Raw genomic sequence first — 18,560 nt, forward strand, 5'->3', positions numbered from 1 at the left:
TCAGGGTGTCGAATTAGCGTGACGGTGTGCGCGCGCATCGTCAATATTCACTCTGATAATTTTAATGCGCCAAAAGAAGTGAGACTCCAAACGGAAAATCCTGCTGAGTTTCTTGCGCCCGTTTTTGGTATAAACTGTCAAATGACCAGCCTAGCGAAACTCTCTAAGAAAAAAGTGATTCACTCGATCGTATGAAACGTGAAGTCATTGATAGATTGACAGATTACGACTATAATCTTGTAAAAAACGGAGATAGCCGAAATCCACTACGTTTTAAGCGACTGGTCGCTTTCAAACTTAGCCGGATTATACTTCGTAGCCATTATATAAGTTTCACACTAAACTAAATTGAAATTTTTACTTAGCGCCTTCTTATTACGTAGTATTTACATCCTCTTTGGATAAGACGTTCAATTTTGAATAGAATTATTTGAATTAGAAAGAATCAGCTGACTATGTCGTGGTTATCCAACGCACAACTAATCTACGTTAAACAACGAAAGAATATTGATTTATAACCTACTTATACTGGGTAGGTACAGTTTTAGGTAAACAAATCAACCCTAATGTCGTCAGAAAAGGTAAGAGTCACGCGATAGAAAGAGAGGCAACTTCTATGTGAATAAAAATGTATGTTAATAGCGCTGCGCGATCTGAATTACACCTTATTTTATGACTGTAAGAGTCCCTATTTCTTTAATTGATTATGCGGAGTGAGATTTCCGTACTTGTACTATTATATATTATTTGACGTAACGCGTTACGGCGCCAGTCTGTCTGGCGTCCCTTTCGCTCTCGCATACGACAGCGGTAGGCAGGCTCTCTCCCACTCTAACCAATTGTTACTTTTATAGGATTAAATAATTATAATAATAATGTACATACACAAAATTATAATGTACATTTTCAAGAATTGTAACTAAGGATAAAATATATTTTAATCTATAAAAGATTTTATGATTAAAATCTTTCCTTAGATTATCATATTCATATACATAAAATTTATGTAATAACCTAAGCTTTTCTCAAGTTAAACCATTTTAATATTAAATAGTTCAACTTAGATTAGTTTAAGTTATCACTTATGTCGGGAGTAACGAGTCGCGCGTGTTTTGAAGAGCTGTTTCACCTGATTCCTGTCGCTGAATTCCTTTTTTCCTAGACCTTCGCACGATACGCCACAAGTTAGGATATCATCCCCACCATCTGAATGTGTGGTGGTACTCCACAGTGCGGTTTTCAAATAACTTTCTTCCACGTACTACAAAGCTGAGGAATGAGCTTCCTGTGCGTTGTTTCCGGGACGATACGACACGGGTACCTTCAAAAAAAGCGCGTACACTTTCCTTAAAGGCAACGCTCCTGTGATTCCTCTGGTGTTACTAATCTTATTCTTCTTTATTTTATTTTTATGCTTAAGTTCAGAGTCGGGAAAGTGACACTTAAAATACTTTCAGACATAGTGGTGATAGACAGTGGTACGAGCTTCTCCGAAGGCTGGGGCCTCATCACCTTAGCACCAGCGACGCTGTCAGACACCAAGGTCATCGCGAGATTATTAGCGCAACAGGTGAGGGTGCAACCCTTAGAAAAAAAATAGGGGTGAACTGTTAGCCTCTATTTTTTTAGCAACGCACGCACACTAAAACAAAGTGACTGACGCATTACGAGTGTAAGACGTGGCTGTCGTGCACACTAAAAGACATTTAATTTTTTTCGTCTAAATGGATTTCTTTAGAATTCTTTTTGATATCATTTATAATATTCTAGACACTACTACCGCTTCGGAAACAAATGGCGCTCTGAGAGGGAAGAAGAGGCGCAAGAAACTCTCCCAACATATTTTTTGCGGTCTTTTTAATCAAATATACAATATTGTACTGTAATTGCTATTACTATAAAATAATCATAATCTAGTCCCAGACTGTCGGATCACTTACCGCCGTTCCCAATATACTATCGACCGTAATTAGCTGTCTAATAAATAATCGGAAGCTGTCCCAATATACCCGATTGGGACGCGTGAATTGCAAATTCCATACTAACTTCTATCGCTGGTAAGCTAGACGTCCTCCCATTGACAGACAGCGTGTACGGATAAGGTGAGTTACCGTCGATAAGTTTATTGGGATAGAAAAGTCAACGATAGTTGAAACCTGGAATATACAGGAGTGGCCGAACAACGGGCACAAATCTTCGGATGAAGTCGTCCAGAGAGGTCTGTGAACTTGCGAAAGTTCTGATCTTCTAAAAGCTGGTTGGAGTAATCAGCCAAGTCTGCACGCACAATGGACCCAATTATTATTATTGTGGAAATATGAGCCCACCATATATACATTTTTTTTATCAGCCTATCGGAACCCACTGCAGTGCAAAGGCCTCCCTGCTTTACTCCATTGATCTCCGTCCTTTGCCAGCTCGTCACACAATCACTTTCGAAGTCTGCCTCGATGTCTATGCCCGTCTTGAGGCACCCAATTCGTGACGGCCTATGCCCATGGGTCTGTGTGCATCCGACATACATGCCCAGCCCAGTTCCACGTTAGTCTGGCGGTTTTTTCGCATATACAAACGTAAGTTTGATTTCCAGTGGTTTGGAGGCCTGGTGTCCCCAAGATGGTGGAACTCCCAGTGGCTTATCGAGGCTCTGACGTCTGTTCTCAGCGAGAAAGCGCCACCTTTCGGAACGGTGGCGGAACGACAGGAAGACACGTTGCTGTTAGACCACATACTGCCCGCACTGACGTAAGTTACAATATAATTTACTTATAGCACAATACAGTAGTAAAACAGTATCGACGCACCCACACATATACATGACTTACACCGCCTCTAAGCAATCTTGGGGAGACAAAACTATTGAATGTCACGCCGTACACCGCCGAGACTGGTCGCTGTTCGAGTTAAATTAGCTGCGCCGCGCCGTCCGCGTCGTAATTCTTTTTGTATGTACCAACCCTAGCACTCTGCCCAGACGTAGGTATAAAATACAAGGAGTCTACTGAGTTAAGCTACTGTTATATTACTTGTATTTTCACCAGTGATTATGGGTACCACAACGGCGCCTATTTCTGCCGTGATGCAGTCATGCGTAAACATTAGTGTGGTTCGGTCTGAAGGGCGCCGTAGCTAGTGAAATAACTGGGCAAATGACACTTAACAGCTTATGTCTCAAGGTGACGTGCGCAATTGTAGTGCCGCTCAGAATTTTTGGGTTTTTCAAGAAACCTGAGCGACACTGCATTGTAATGGGTAGGGCGTATCAATTACCATGAGCTAAACGTCCTGCTCGTCTCGTCCCTTATTTTCATAAAAAATAGTCAAATTCACTTTCTTATTTTGATTTGGGACCCACAATTATTTTAATTTTCAATATTTGTGTTGTATGGACATATTTTCTATGAGAGAATTCAGATAATTTTATTATCTACAGAACAACGGGTCTGGCGGGTCAGCTAGTATGTTTTATATATATCTTCCTCAACTCCTTACAATGTCAGTGGGACGGTTCTGTCAATAGTTATTTTCTGTTAAATCTGAGAGTTTTTCACATACCCCATTAAAATACCATTTTTGAACAAGCGTGTAATATTAATGACATGAAGTCTAAAATATGTATTTATGTATAGGTTGGACTCCAGTAACATGGTACGGGCAGTGGCTTCCCCGCGCTTAGACAGAGCAGACATAGAGGCTGCGGCAGATGATTTATCTAAACATAAGGTAATTTTCAAAAATATGTGTGCGTATACTTGCGAACTATAATGAGTATAAATCTATTTTTATTATATATAAATAATATGGCTGTTTCTATATCTTATATAGCTATAGAAACAGTACTATAATGAGAGCCTCAAAGAATTACAAAAAAATATATTAGGCTTTTTTTTTAAAGATTTACCCTGATGCTAGTGTGGCGCCACCCTAATTTAATGCATTTTGACGGACACTTATTCACCCCATATATATTATTTATACCATAATATTTATTACCCTCCATAGACGCCAAAAAATAGTTTTTAGGTCTGTATTGTCGTTAGGTCACGAGTGAAACAACTAATCTTTACTATGTAGCACTACACCCGGGGACGTCCGCTCGCAATCGATATCCGATTGGAACTGGCCTTCCGAAAAAAAAAACTCAAATTCCAAATTTCTATATTTGATATTAAAATATATATACAAAATTACTTAAATCTACTTATTAAAGTAATTTACAATTAAGCCTTATATATGTAGGTATCAGAAATCTTATTTCTACAACCCTATCTACGTATTGAGGGATAAAACTTTATTATGCTTATTAACTAATACATGAGGTTTGTGGGGGGGGGGAAAGATCCAGGAAACTGGGAAAACCTGGCTATTTGCTATGGACTGGCCTTCCGCTGTACTGTGCATTCCTTATATAGCACTCAATGTCACACGGTTAATGTCACTGTTGATGTCGTTGATGTCATGACAGTGACAATGATTGCTAACACATACTCAGTACAGACTAGATGTCAATACACTACAGTGTCGGTCTAGCCGTTTGCAATCCGATCTCTCTAAGCTTAAAATCCGTTGATTATCGAACGAATTTTACGCGCTTGAAAGTATATCTATGCGTATTATTTTACGTGTAGCAAAAGAATGCTTATAGTTAGGATAATTATTTCAGTCAATGTATCTAAAACTATCAATACAAACATTAAGACCATGCATAAATTATTCATATTGTATTTTATTATCTGTTTTTAAACACATAAAATTGAAAAACCGTTAAATTTTGGAATAAATGAGTATTTTCGATGAAAAAAATTGGTTTTATTTATTGGTGCTAATGGTTTTATAATCAACTTTATATTTTCTTTCTAAAACAAAACTAAATTATACAAGCTTTCATAGTAATAATTTGAGATATTCATTCTGAAAGACTAAAAAGAATCCCTTGACCTTGATCGACCTTGAAGTGCAAGATCGCTTGTGTATGTTTTAAAATGTAACTTCGCTATATTTGAAGAAAATAACTACTGAAATATATTTTACGATAGTTTTTCAAGTCATGTAAACATATTTCAACATATTCCAAAATATATAAATAATAAAACACAGACAAAAGAAACGACGCTTCCTTATTAAATTTGAATGGACCCTATTTCAAGTCGAATTTATATTAACAAAGACTATATATATCATTCCATTATATTTATTGTAATATCTTGGAACTATAGTCTATTAGTATATAAAAATAGCAACCTTACCAAATATTGGGTATAACTTCGAGAAAAAAAAAACAAAAATTCTGTGCGCTTCACTATCACGTCGCCAGCTGATAAAGACCGGAGTCCTCGCACCGTTTTTCCGTTAACTTTTGTATGCGGACATCCCATTGTCATTGTTCTTATTTGTACAGAATTTCACGGACTTTTGTTCTATTATAAGTTCAAAGTAAAAAAGCATTTCCTGATAAATAAATAAGGCGAGAAATTGATTGAGGTAATGTGGATTTCGTCGATGTTCATATGTAACGGTGGTGTCATATTTCGTGCCTCGAAATGTTACATTTGGAATTTGGTACCGCTAAGAGGTAGTCTCTTTAAATGTCATTGTTTATGTGGTTCCAGGGTGGCGCTATAGTCAGTATGGCCATTGAAGCAGCTGGGTTATCTGCCGGAAGGGCAGCATTGGCGAGGTTACTGAGGGATCATAGGACTGCCAGCGCAGATGCTCGGTAAGAGAGTTTTCTCAACTAATTCTTTAAAAAAATTGGCAGATGTAACATTTCATATAACATGGTTCGTCATGCACTGAATGGCATTGCTTGTGGCAGTGTCGTGTGCCAAGTCGCCTCCTTCCCTCAAATGTGTGCTAGGGGAACGATAGCTGGTCCATGCGTCAACTCCTGGACTGGTGCTGCTTGTGTTGACCTGTTATAGTTAACAAATCATTGTATTTCTTGGATGCAATTACTAATTGTGACAGTAATCACGACCAACATGTTCACGAAGCATTCTTACACAAACAATGAATTCAAGCTCTAAAGGTTGATGCACCCAATATACGATAATTTATATATATACAATTTATTCCTTTTTACTTTTTATGAAATATTTGATATTAGTTAAACATGATTCATATTTTGGATGCAGCACCTTACAAACGAATTTCTTATGTATATTACAGCCATTATAAAATACTCTATTTGATTGAAAAGAGTGGCGTGGAGTGGAGTTTCTTATATGTTCTTCTCATGAGCTCAACTTTTAACGAACATAATATGGTAAACTCAGTAATTTATAAGAAATATTTGTAGTGGCGATTCAAAAGAGCTTAGTTTTCATTCATAAGATATACACAGTACTAATGTTGCACAATACGTCAGCTGTATAACTACATATATAATGCTATAAGCATTTCGGTGACGCGAACACGTTAGATTTCACCCATCCAAAAAGTGTCTAACTATATATATATTTTTTTAATTATTTTTTTACCGCGTGCGCCAGTCATGAGCATGTCGGTGACGCGAACCCATTAGATTTTTTTCCCTAAAGAAGTTTTCAATTAAAAAATGGAGTCATATTAATGTCCATAACAATATATATGTTTAATGGTGTACAAAGAGATCTATCCATATTGAAGAAAATGAAAAAGTCCGGTAAGTTACGTTAAGATAATTTTCGTTTCCGACGTAAGGGCGCCGTAGGTAGTGAAATTTATGGGCAAATGAGACTTAACATCTTATGTCTCAAGGTGATGAGCGCAATTGTAGTTCCGCTCAAAATTGGGTTTTTTCAAGAATCCTGAGCGGCACTACATTGTAATGGGTAGGGCGTATCAATTACCATCAGCTGAACGTTCTGCCCGTCTCTCCCTTATTTTCGTAAAAAATAAAGTTGCGCACTTTGTGCAGTCGCAAGGTGCGGCAATTAATACTTCGTCCTAGTGGGCGTACTCGAGCCAGTTCCGAACAATGTGTGACGTTGACGTGCCACTGTCAAACTTTGCTAATAATTGAAACTAAAATGCCGGGTTGCGTAGTAAAACTTTGTAAACTTAGTACTACAAGAAATAAGAAAGACATTGGGATCACATATCATCAGAATTTAGCATTTTATTAATATCAATGTAAAATAACACGAAGCGTGTGTTACAAAATTTGAAAGATGCCATTGAGCGTCAAGATGCCACGCACACAAGAATCAAATAGTTGCCGTAATAGAAAAGTCATTGTTCTTATCGGTAGGTCTAGAGACCAATCCTTAATCAAGGGTTGCCCCTTTGAATTAACAAAATTGTGGAACTAACTTGACATTTTTAATCATTTTACTAAATATTAACATTTCAATTGCTACAACAAACTGTTCTTGCCTCGTGTTCGCATCCGAGCTTCTAATGAGCGTATACAATAAACTTTTAACTTTACTGCCACGAAATAAGTTGTTAATTTGAATGAATGTTTTAATGTTATATGTATAATTTAATGTATACAAATATACAACGCCGCTCGGACATTATTTTGACGACCTATTAATAGGCGATTGTAAGTTTAGTTGTATATAGTACGCCAATGTAATGAATAAAATAAATACAGTGATTTACTTACTATATTAAGACGATTAGCCATCGTCTCTTTTGCACATATTTGAAGGAGATGTTTTGAGAGTTAGGGTGTGTATAAGCCGAGCCTATGTTCAACACGAGTTGAGTTTTATTCGTCACCTCCTCTACACTATCGGCGATGATCGTCTGTCTTCGGCAAGTTAAACGTTGATCATCGTGTAAGCGTCCCCACGATAGGGTTGCCAACTTTTTTTACACGATTAAAAGTATATTCAGGTCTGTGAAGAATATTAAACAGTGTTTTAGAAAAATTAACAGTATTTTATTTATTTATTGTTTTAATAACATATTTTATTGAACTTCTTTTGGCAATTCTTGACTTCTATTGAATATTGACAAATTCGTTTAGAAACTCGGGGTGATTTGTTTGCGATTTACGCTCACGCTGTACAGCAGTGAGCGCCCTCTGACTAAATAAAACAAAGTGTGAGCGAGTAAGTATAACACATAATGTCTTAGCATGCTGAAATAGTATTTTGTTTACTTTATTTTTGTTCAACAGTAAAAAGTATAATTTAGTGAAAAACAGTACTCGTATAATACTTTTGACTTTTACTTATAGTTAGCAACCCTACCCCACGATCGTCTGTGATCATTTATTGAGCGGCAGTCCTTCAAGACGGAAGTGGAGTTTATAGCTGCTACCAAGTTATTCAATTTCAGTATACAATCATTTTGTCAATTTTGTAACGAAATGTAAACAATTTGTTATGTTTTTAAAGTGATAACCATCACATCTGGGATTAATACACAAATAAAATTTGAGAGTTGAACAAAGCATACAAGATTTTATGACGATGTGTCACTCGAATGGTTAGCTCAGTTAGGAGAGCAATCGCACGGAACGCGAGAGGTCATGGGTTCGAGTCCCGAATCGTTCATAAAATTTTGTTTTAAAATTTTATTTGTGAACGAAAAGTGTGAAAAAGAAAATGGAAGAAGAGAAGAGGGGTGTGTTTGAGCATTTACCTTAATAGAACAAAATTAATTTAACTACATATCCATACAAAGATCCAGCTTCAACAAGGTGCGGTGGCTAGACAGACCAGTTCATTCTTGTAAACCAAATTAGGGACAACTTTAAGATTTCTGTCACCTGGAGACAATACAATACCATTTTTAGTATCAAAACAGTCAATTTCATGGTCAATTGTCAGTTTTTACGAAATCTATAATAATACTATAGTAGCATAATACAATGATATAGTACAAGTACGGAAGTTTCACTTCGCAATATTAATTAAAGAAATAGGGACCTTTGCGGTCATACAATAAGGTGTAATTCAGATCGCACAGCGCTACTAACATTTTTATTCACCTAGAAGTTGCCTCTCTTTCTATCGCGTGACTCTTACCTCTTCTGACGACATTAGGGTTGACTTTTTTTACCTAAAACTGTACCTACCTGCTATAAAGTCATCTTATAAGAATAGCTTAATTTTTTTCTATATTACAAATAGGTACAAAATCATAATTTTAAATCAATATTCTTTCGTTGTTAATCCTACAACAGTTGCAGTAATGTATGGGTTGGAAGAAAAAGAAATAGTGAAACCTTACTTAGTATATAGGAAATAAATAGGTAACTATCGTGAATGGTAATTTCTATATAATAATATTCACTTTAAATTAGGTTATTTAAGCGTCTTTAGGAAGCTTATTAAATTTAAATTTGGATCACAGTGACCTTTTATATGCTTTGATTTATTTATGTTTCCCCATTTTTAAAATAATGGTCTGATCTGTGAAGTAGGTGACAGCTAAGCACGCGCGTGCATAACTGCTCGCTCGTGAGTCCCTACTGGCTGGGTTACTGTATAGAGGCCGCCGCATGTACTAATTTGTCGACACCCACAAGGGCAGCAATGTTCGTGTCGCCTATGTTCGATAGTATGCCGTCGTAATTTGTACGTACCTTTATCCATTTAGCTGAAGTGTTTATGTTTGTTCAGAGATCTATGGCGGGCGCTCCAACAGGAAGGCGGAGGCGAAGCCCCTGAACACGCGTGGGACGGCTGGTGCGAGCGGGCAGGATATCCGTTGCTGTACGCCACCAGTGACAGGGATGTCGTCATAACACAACAGAGGTAACCAGACACGCTGTCAAAAATTATGATTTTGCCATAGACTTAGTAAACTACCCGTAATAGACGAACCGTGTGAAGGTGAGATAACTATCCTGACATTAAAACCTACATGCGAAAAGGAGACGGAATTGATAAGATCGAGAAACCGTTTTGAAACAATTTAGTGTCCATTAGTCTCCTTTCGTGATGTATATTTTCTTAAAACATAATTATTATGCACTAAGTAAAATACTAAATATTACATTTTATATAAGAAAATATGTGTTAGATAATAAGTTTCCGTGAATATGACGCAATTTATCAATATTTTTCATAGGGATTGACCAAAATCAAAATACTACACACTTCACTAACACATCTGTAAAACTAGCACACATGAACATTTTAAATTTAGCCTAGCCTACACTAAGTTTATGGCTTTAGCTCGTTTCATGGTAACATCACACAGTCAGTGTTAAACACATATTACTTTATTTTTCCACATAATATCATAGGCGTCCATGATGCATTCAGGAGATATTATACCCACAGCCTAGCGAAACTCTCTGAGAAAAAAGCGATTCATTCAAATGTATGAAACGTGCAGTCATTTGACATAAGAAAAATTGAAATAGTAATTACATTAAGGCGACAATGTGTAATCCGACTAAGTTTGAAAGCGAACAGCTGCTTAAAACGTAGTGGTATTCCGCTATCTCCGTTTTTTACAAGATTATAACTGTCATCTGTCAATCTATCAATGACTGCAATGTTTCATACAATCGCTTTCTTCTTAGAGAGTGTCGCTAGGCTGAATCAAAGCGTCTACGACAGTGTCAACTGACAGTTGACACTTCGTTCAATCTTATCAAACGCGCCGTCAGATATAATTCTAAGTTCTTTGCTGATGTTCAATCCTCAATTCAAAGAGTATAATAATATATAGGGAAAAGAGAGCCCTCTCTACGCATTATGAGCTGTCTATTTGAAAGCTGGCGCCATCTGTAGATTGGCCCCAAAAATAACTATATATAAGCTCGAAATTATAAAATTCATTTTTATTGTTCTGACGCAATTAAATAACTAACTCTACTTTTTAATGTAGGTATTGCAATTTTTTACCATGTTGAAATTGCGCGTAGAGTTAGTCATCTAATTTTGTCACAACATAGAACATAAAGGATAGATTTAGTAGTGTAAATTTGCAAAATGGAACACGAGAGCTACATACACGCGCAAACACTAGGCGTAGCCGCCATTTGATGACCAGTGGGCAGTAACACAAATAAAGGAAAGTTGAAAGGTTTCAAAGCGAGTGACAGCTGCCAAAGCTTTCATTTTCGGGCCAACTAACAGATGGCACTACAGTCTTCTGAAAACGTCACTTTAAGGCGTCTGTCCCACCCCTGCCTCAATTCCTACTCGTCCTTGGTTCTGCCATTTCATACATACACATAAACGCGTTACAAGTACAATCTGTAGATTAAATCTAGGCCATGCGTGTACCCCCGTCCATCTGGCTAAGCTGCATATAAGAGACAGCTCTCTTTGTGAGTGTGGACTTGATGAACTCCCAATCACATCTTTTTCAGTTGCCCTCAACCTTCTTCTTCTCTTCATGAGCTCCTGATATCTTTCCTTTCTTTTTTAAATTCCCCTTTTGTTTATATTATATGTTCACTCATTAATTAGTTTTTAACCAACTAACCCTTTGTATACATATATTGTGTATGTCTTTTTTGTTTTAGATACATTAACAGTGTTGTTTGTGGTGAATGATCTCAGCAGTTACAAATTCTTTGGTTTCTGATGGCCGGATACCGGATATTCGGCTAACCATGTGGCCGAATAGCCGAATATCCGGCGGAACTTAGCCGTTTGGTGTATCGCACACACAAACACAGACTTGCGTAGGCGGCGCGCGAACGATCGAGTAGACTCGGTTAGATTCGGTTGAGAGAAGCGAAACCGCTTGCTACCTCTCAATGCAGAGAAATTAGTATTTATCCACCATAATTTGCCTGTAGTGCAGTATGAGTACTAATTAATTAATTTTTTTCTATGGTGTGATTAAAAATTTACAACTATAACTAATTATATTTCTTTAGTGATACTAAAACTAACTAAATAAAGCAAATAATTACTTAAAAATATATTTTTTATACAGTTTTTTTTTAATTCGGCTTGATGCCTATCCGGCCGAATAGTAGGTAGTTATCCAGTATTCGGCCGGATAGTATTAAGGCCGCCGGATAGGCCGGATACCGGATAGTTACCGGATATCCGTTTCATCTCTAAAAAGGATACGCCATCAAGCCAAACAATAATAATTCTAAGATTTTCAATGCTTTATATTGTTTCTCCAGATTTGTGATGGCCGCCCCTCCTCCAGACCCTGAACCGTCGATGCTGAACCACCTTCTCACTCTCAACTTACGAGCTGAACTGGACGAGGTGTTTTACGAACCGGGTGAGATAAACGATACAGAAATATTAAATATGAATAAACACTTGGTAATGTTATTAATTCGATCATAAGTTCATTGATTGTGGCGACGTCGTAGGGCGAGTCGTTCCATTCCTTAAAGTTTGCGAGATGGTCGATAGTTTATGCACGGCCTGGGCTAACTTATCGTCCATTATCGTATTTGTTGTAACTTTATGGCCTTACAAATAAACTTAATATAAAGTTATATGAAAAGAGTGGACTGTATTGCTGACAACACTGTCAATACAATGATAATTCTGAAGTTTAACGAATCTCAGGCAGCCTTTCAAATAAACTCTGAAACGTTATACGTTTGAATAAACCAATCATAAGTAAAATATCTATATGTAAACATTTTGGTTTTTTTCTAAGGTATAACTTTATACCAAGTTTATTTGTAAGGCCGTTAATGTTTCGATTGAGAGTGACGGGCGAAAAAGCTTAGAAACTTGTTTTTTTTTTTTTAAATTTGTCACAGTAAAAATTTATTATTGAAAAGTCTGAGGGTGGTCGCTCCAATACAATTTGTGTTACCTATGTGGTATATATAGTGTGGCGGTACTGACTGCGCTCAGGAGCAATACTTATAACTCTGCGCTGATATACGAGAGTTATCAATCCTTAGAACGAGCTGCCTCTAACAACTGGGTAACTCTGAAATGGAGCAAGGAACACAGTGGTTGGAACACAAGGCGGGGGTCAGAGACCCAAGTGGCTGGCCCAGGGCCACTCCTGCCACTGCCCTTCAGACACATGCGGTCATGGATACGTTCTCTCACCAACAGCCTACACAAAACCTGATGTACAAATCTCTCAGGCTGTAGACAGTAGAATAAGGCGATTCCTGCACTATCACCCAAACTGACACGTAGACTTATCAGCCTCAACAGACATGACATCCGAATCATGGCCGGCACCCCCACGGGTCACACATCACTAAACAAATACCTATTACAATCGACTTAACGGACAGCCCTAGGTGCAGGGGCTCTTTAGCCAAGTATGTTTCGGTCACTCATGTAATCCTGGAACATGCTGGGGTGACCAACAAACGGGCATAAACCTTAGTAAATACAAGGTCGCTCCAGGAAGTCTGCGAGCACCCCAGGAGTGTTCTGAACTTCTGGAAGGAACTGGGCTGGTTGGAATGACTGGTCATCACTGCACGCGGCAAAAACATTTTGATTTAGTAATTCCAATGTAGTTATTTAGCAAAATAATTAAAAACGTCAAGTTAGTTACACAAGTTTGTTAATTTAAAAGGGCACTTACCTGAAATACGGCACTCCATCCTGTTTAAGTTTAGACATGCTGTTATTTGGGCAGTTTTTCAGTGAACACTTTGTCACTGCGTGGCGTTGTATTCAAAGCGCGGTCGTTACACAACTGAACGAAAACCCTGACTGATGGAAGCGTAGACAGATATTTTATTAGACAATTTTTGAGCGTGATCTTTTTGTTTATTTTACGTCAATGTTCATGCATTAATATCCTTTTTCAGAAAATGTAACAGAATATCTTGAAGAGGACTTAAACGCCACTACCACTACCACAACAACATCTACAACCAAACGACCCGTAGTCAAGACCACCAAGCCCCCACCACAGGTCAAATGGGTCATTCCGGTCACCTTCACTGTCGGACCCTTGCTGGAAGAAGAAGAGACGAAGATAGTGAGAAATAGTAGCGAAAATCTGCAGAATGGAACTTGGTTAGTATTAGTAATTTTATTGCATTCTTATTTCCACTAAGTTTTCTATAATAAAAACAGTAATTAAATCAAATCAAAATCAATTTATTCACGTAGGTCACGGAAGTGACACTTATGAATGTCAAAAAAATAAAATATCTTATTGAATCTACCGCTACTTCGTAAAGGGTTGAGCTAATGAGAAGAATTAGCAAGAAACTCATTGCCACTCTTTTATATCAAGATTTACATTTAAGTACATCGATTTACAAATCTTGATACATCAAATGATGCAACAGGCACACTCTGCAATTAGTATGGGATGGTAGTATTCGTCATCGATCCCATTGTGAAATTTGTTTATATTCTTGGTACAACACCCTGTGGAGATGATATTAAATCAGATAATTTTTTAACTCAGTTTAAGTATTTTTATCCAAAACTAGCTGACCCGACAGACGTTGTTCTGTACATAATAAATAAAATAATGTTTTTTTATGAATTTTAATTTGTGACAAATCTTAAGATTTACCAATCTACATAAAAATAATCTGATAGATTAGTTAACAACTGCAGTAAATCTACCAACTATAGTTTGCTAAAATTAAGTTTTTTTTTTACCTCCTGAGAAAGTTAGAAAGATATAAAAATTCTAATTAGTAATTCATTTTGAACTATTCTTTCAAAATGATTTCTGAACGACGGGGGACACATCAAAGGAAAAACAAAATTGTTCTTTTTTTTTAATTCCGAGCATTTTCATATTTATTCACCTTTTAAACCTTCTCTGGACTTCGACAAATAATTCAAGAACGAAATTAGGCAAATCAATCCAGCCGTTCCCGAGTTTAAGCGAGACTAACGAACAGCAATTCATTTATATAGATGCAGATAGGATTTAAAATCACTTATTGAACGTTAGAGGCGAGAAGAACTGGTGCAAGATATTAACCGTTTTTTTTTTTCATAAAAATATGTTTACAATGTAATTAATATCTTACAATAAACTTTTATACTTAAATAGCCTGAGGGTGTTTGCTTCATTCCCAGTCTGTGCTATTAAGAAAATCATCTATGTTATAATAACCTTTACCACATTTAGTAACACATTTGTTTGTAATAAAATACTCATTCCTCGTGTTAACATTATGATTTTAATTATAGATGTTTATTGTGCGATAATACATTGTAATCCATATTTTTATTTAAAACAAAAGCTGAGTTTCTTGCGCCCGTTCTTGTCAGGTTTGAGACAGTCTATTTGGAATGGGTGGTAGTCTTTGACGTTTTATAAGTGATTTTGAATAAAAATATTTGAATTTGAAATATCGCAGCTTCTAGCAAATTCCTTAATGTGCTTATGAACATACATAAAATTTTCAAGAATATATTGAGATGCAGATGCGGACTGTTGACAATATTATGTTTATTTCTTAATTTTTTTCTCTAAATGATTATTTTATGAACTGACTGCCTTCTCCTCAGGTATGAAGTTGTGAATGATACAAAGTCTCAATCTCGTTGGATGGAGAACGTAACGTACTTGGTGTGGATGAACGACACACAAAGTAAGTATACAACACAATCACTTTAGGAAAATTGTATTTTATGAGCTTTTTAGGACAATCGAGACTATAAGACTATAAGTCACCAGACGCCGCAGAAAGCTCTCTTGTAACCAGAGAAATCACTAGAGAGAATTTTAAAGGAATACATTTGATAATCTAAATGATTTCGGTTCTCCTTAGTGTTAATTCTGCCAATATTTGTCTTTAAACAATTCGACACGTGTTTCGCCTCTACACGAGGTGAGGATGGACGTGTTGACGAGACTCAAGAGTTTCAGGAACAATTGGAGAACTCAAATCATTTGGATACTTATGGATTTCCGCAAAGTAACGCCTACTTCAAAAAATAATCCATTTGATGTTAACCGATAGGTCATTCCATGGTTTACTTAAACGTTCCTTGCCTTTTAACTAGATCTTACGTTTGTTTTATAGTATTATGAAGGATATGTAAAGTAGTCGTTTTTTATGACGATAAGGAACGAGACGTGCAGGATGTTCAGCTGATGGTAATTGATACGTCCTGCTCATTACAATGCAGTGCCACTCAGGAGTCTTGAAAAACACAACCTCCGAGCGACACTACAATTGCGCTTGTCAACTTGAGACATAAGATGTTAAGTCTCATTTGACCAGTAATTTCACTAGCTACGGCGCCCTTCAGGACGAAACACATTAATGTTTACACATTACTGCTTCACGTTCTCAGGTACTAAAAACTGATGTGGTTAATACATTTTTATAAGCTACCAACTATAGAACTTTCACCCCCTTTTAATGATTTATAATAAATTAAAAATGCTTCTAATTCTGAATTAAAACTATATTCTGTGATGATAATCTTGTGTGAGAGAGGTGACCTAGCTCGGCTCGATTCATCAAGGCTGTTTTCTCGGTCCCCAGCCTTTATTTGGACACTTTTGCAACTTTTCCCCTTACCCTGCATAGTATGTGCATAGATGAATTTATTCTGATCATATCTTTGTACACCAGTGACAATCCCCGAACTCGGAAGACACAAGTGGGTGAGATACAACGTGGGTGCGAGAGGACTGTACCGCGTTGCCCCTCAGGATCACTTGGGAGAGGTTAGTGCGTTTGTTCGTTTATGTCTTTCATTTATACTTGTCATATAATAAATATCCGGACGACCGATCCTTGCCCGGATCAGAAAAATCTAATTGGACATTTGGATTCAAACCAGGGTCTTCTGCTTTCCGGAACACCCAACGTCCCATCTGAGCTATTATAGTCTGGTATATAGTGGCGAAATTTACCTTTGTCTTCTACTGTTATTGTAGCTGTTTCTCATTAAAACACGGATAATACTACATTTTTTTTTATATTGAAAGCTAGATTGATTTCTCGCCCCTGAAGTGATAATGATTTTAAGATGTTATTAATGGTAGTCCCCTTATTGAGACTACATCTGGAGTACGGACCTTAGATTTCTCCTAATCCTCCAGTCACCGGAGTCGGCGGCTTCAAGAGCAGCGCTGCTATACGAAAGTGGGTCGCCATCAGAACGGGCACTGCTGTTGGATGATGCCTTCGTGCTGAGCCGAGCGCGGAGATTACCAGCGAGCAGGGCTGTTGCTGCAGCCGGTAAGATGCCAACACATTCGGGCCCGTTTTTTGTTACGCGGATGCCCATCCGTGTACGAATATGGTGCGTGTATTTCACTATTTTATTTTATTTTTTTATTTCCTGTCTCTTGAAATTCTTGTCCACATCTTTCCTGCTGTTTCTACTATTTCATCGCTCCATCTCTTATTAGGCCTGCCTCGATTTCGTTTCCTATTTATAGGGTACCAATTCGTTACTACTTCGGACCATCTTTCGTCTTTTGTTCTTTGTATATGTCCAGCCCATTTCCATTTTAAACGTAGAACAGATAAGGCTACATTTTTTGATTTTGTTTTATTTCTTATTGTGACATTTTTAATTTTGTCTCTCATTCTTAGCCCCATATAGCTTCTCTCAATTCCTCTCAGACAAACTTTAATTTTTTCTAAGTTTCTATAGGTTAGAGGCCATGTCTGACAAGCGTAAGTGTTTTCCACTATAATATAAATATAATATAAAAAGCCTTTATTGCTGTACTAACTTTACAAACTAGGTACTAAAGTAAAGTTAAAAAGTGCCTCTAAATAATATAAAGGCCTCCTACAAAGACTTCCATTCTGTCCTATCTTTTGTTTTACGAGTCCCTAGTTTCCCCGCTATTTTCTTTCGTTTTCCCATCTCGTAGACTGTCTAACTCTATTTCTTTTGCTGTCTAGTGTTTGCCATTCAGTTATTAGTCTTGCCCATTTCTCTGTCTTTTCTTTTATCATATGACCTGTCCATTTCCACTTTAATTGTTTAAATGTTTTCAAGTATGCATTCTTAAAATTTGTCTTATTTTTAATGGCTTTAAATTTCACACGATCCTTTCTTTTAACTCCTATTGTGCTTCTTTCTTTTACATTCTGACAAATTTTAATTTTGTTAAAAGGCATAAAAGGCATTTATTTTCTCAAAATTGATTCCTTTACAATTCTTTTCGATGTCATTTCTAATAACTACTAGATACTACTACCGCTTCGGAAACAAATGGCGCTCTGAGAGAGAAGAAGCGGCGCAAGAAACTCTCCCAGCATTCTTTTTTTGCGCTCTTTTCAATAAAAATATACAATATTGTACAGTCATTTCTATCGCTATAAAATGATCACAATCAGGCTGTCCGATCATTTAGATATTCAGCAGTGGAGTAATAGGATTTACGACAGAGCCATTTTTTTATAAAACATTTAAATTTATTTATAGATATTGCCTGAACAGTGGCTGGGACTTTATTATAAAAGTGTATACATTTACCCTTAAAGCTATTATGTATCTTATGAAGACTACTAGAATTAGTTACAAGCAATCCCTTATTTCAAGTGTTATAATTAGTTAGCTAGTTGTACTGTCATTGCCCATGTCTGACAACCCTATAATAAGCATGGTAGTATGCACGTATTGAATACTTTCCTTTTGTCTTTCATATGCATTTCTTTATTCTTCATTGCTGCATTAAGTGACCAGTATCGTTTCCACGTATTAACTATTCCTCTTTCTATTTCTTTTTGAATACATTCTTCATTAGATTTTAAC

The 18,560-nt window shown here is 36.8% G+C and overlaps 1 protein-coding gene across 1 annotated transcript in view; it reads left to right on the forward strand.

Moving 5' to 3' along the window:
• LOC126975383 (uncharacterized) overlaps positions 1 to 18,560 on the forward strand; it is a 48,544-nt gene that overhangs the window by 21,069 nt on the left and 8,915 nt on the right. Inside the window, exons 12-21 of the mRNA XM_050823260.1 lie at positions 1,458 to 1,570; positions 2,591 to 2,745; positions 3,630 to 3,723; positions 5,610 to 5,716; positions 9,561 to 9,695; positions 12,041 to 12,144; positions 13,664 to 13,874; positions 15,339 to 15,421; positions 16,415 to 16,509; positions 16,888 to 17,026. Of these exons, the coding sequence (XP_050679217.1) occupies positions 1,458 to 1,570; positions 2,591 to 2,745; positions 3,630 to 3,723; positions 5,610 to 5,716; positions 9,561 to 9,695; positions 12,041 to 12,144; positions 13,664 to 13,874; positions 15,339 to 15,421; positions 16,415 to 16,509; positions 16,888 to 17,026 (1,236 nt within the window). The remainder of the gene's footprint in view (positions 1 to 1,457; positions 1,571 to 2,590; positions 2,746 to 3,629; positions 3,724 to 5,609; positions 5,717 to 9,560; positions 9,696 to 12,040; positions 12,145 to 13,663; positions 13,875 to 15,338; positions 15,422 to 16,414; positions 16,510 to 16,887; positions 17,027 to 18,560) is intronic.

The sequence above is a fragment of the Leptidea sinapis genome, chromosome 2 (assembly GCF_905404315.1).
Source record: "Leptidea sinapis chromosome 2, ilLepSina1.1, whole genome shotgun sequence".
Classification (NCBI taxonomy): domain Eukaryota; kingdom Metazoa; phylum Arthropoda; class Insecta; order Lepidoptera; family Pieridae; genus Leptidea; species Leptidea sinapis.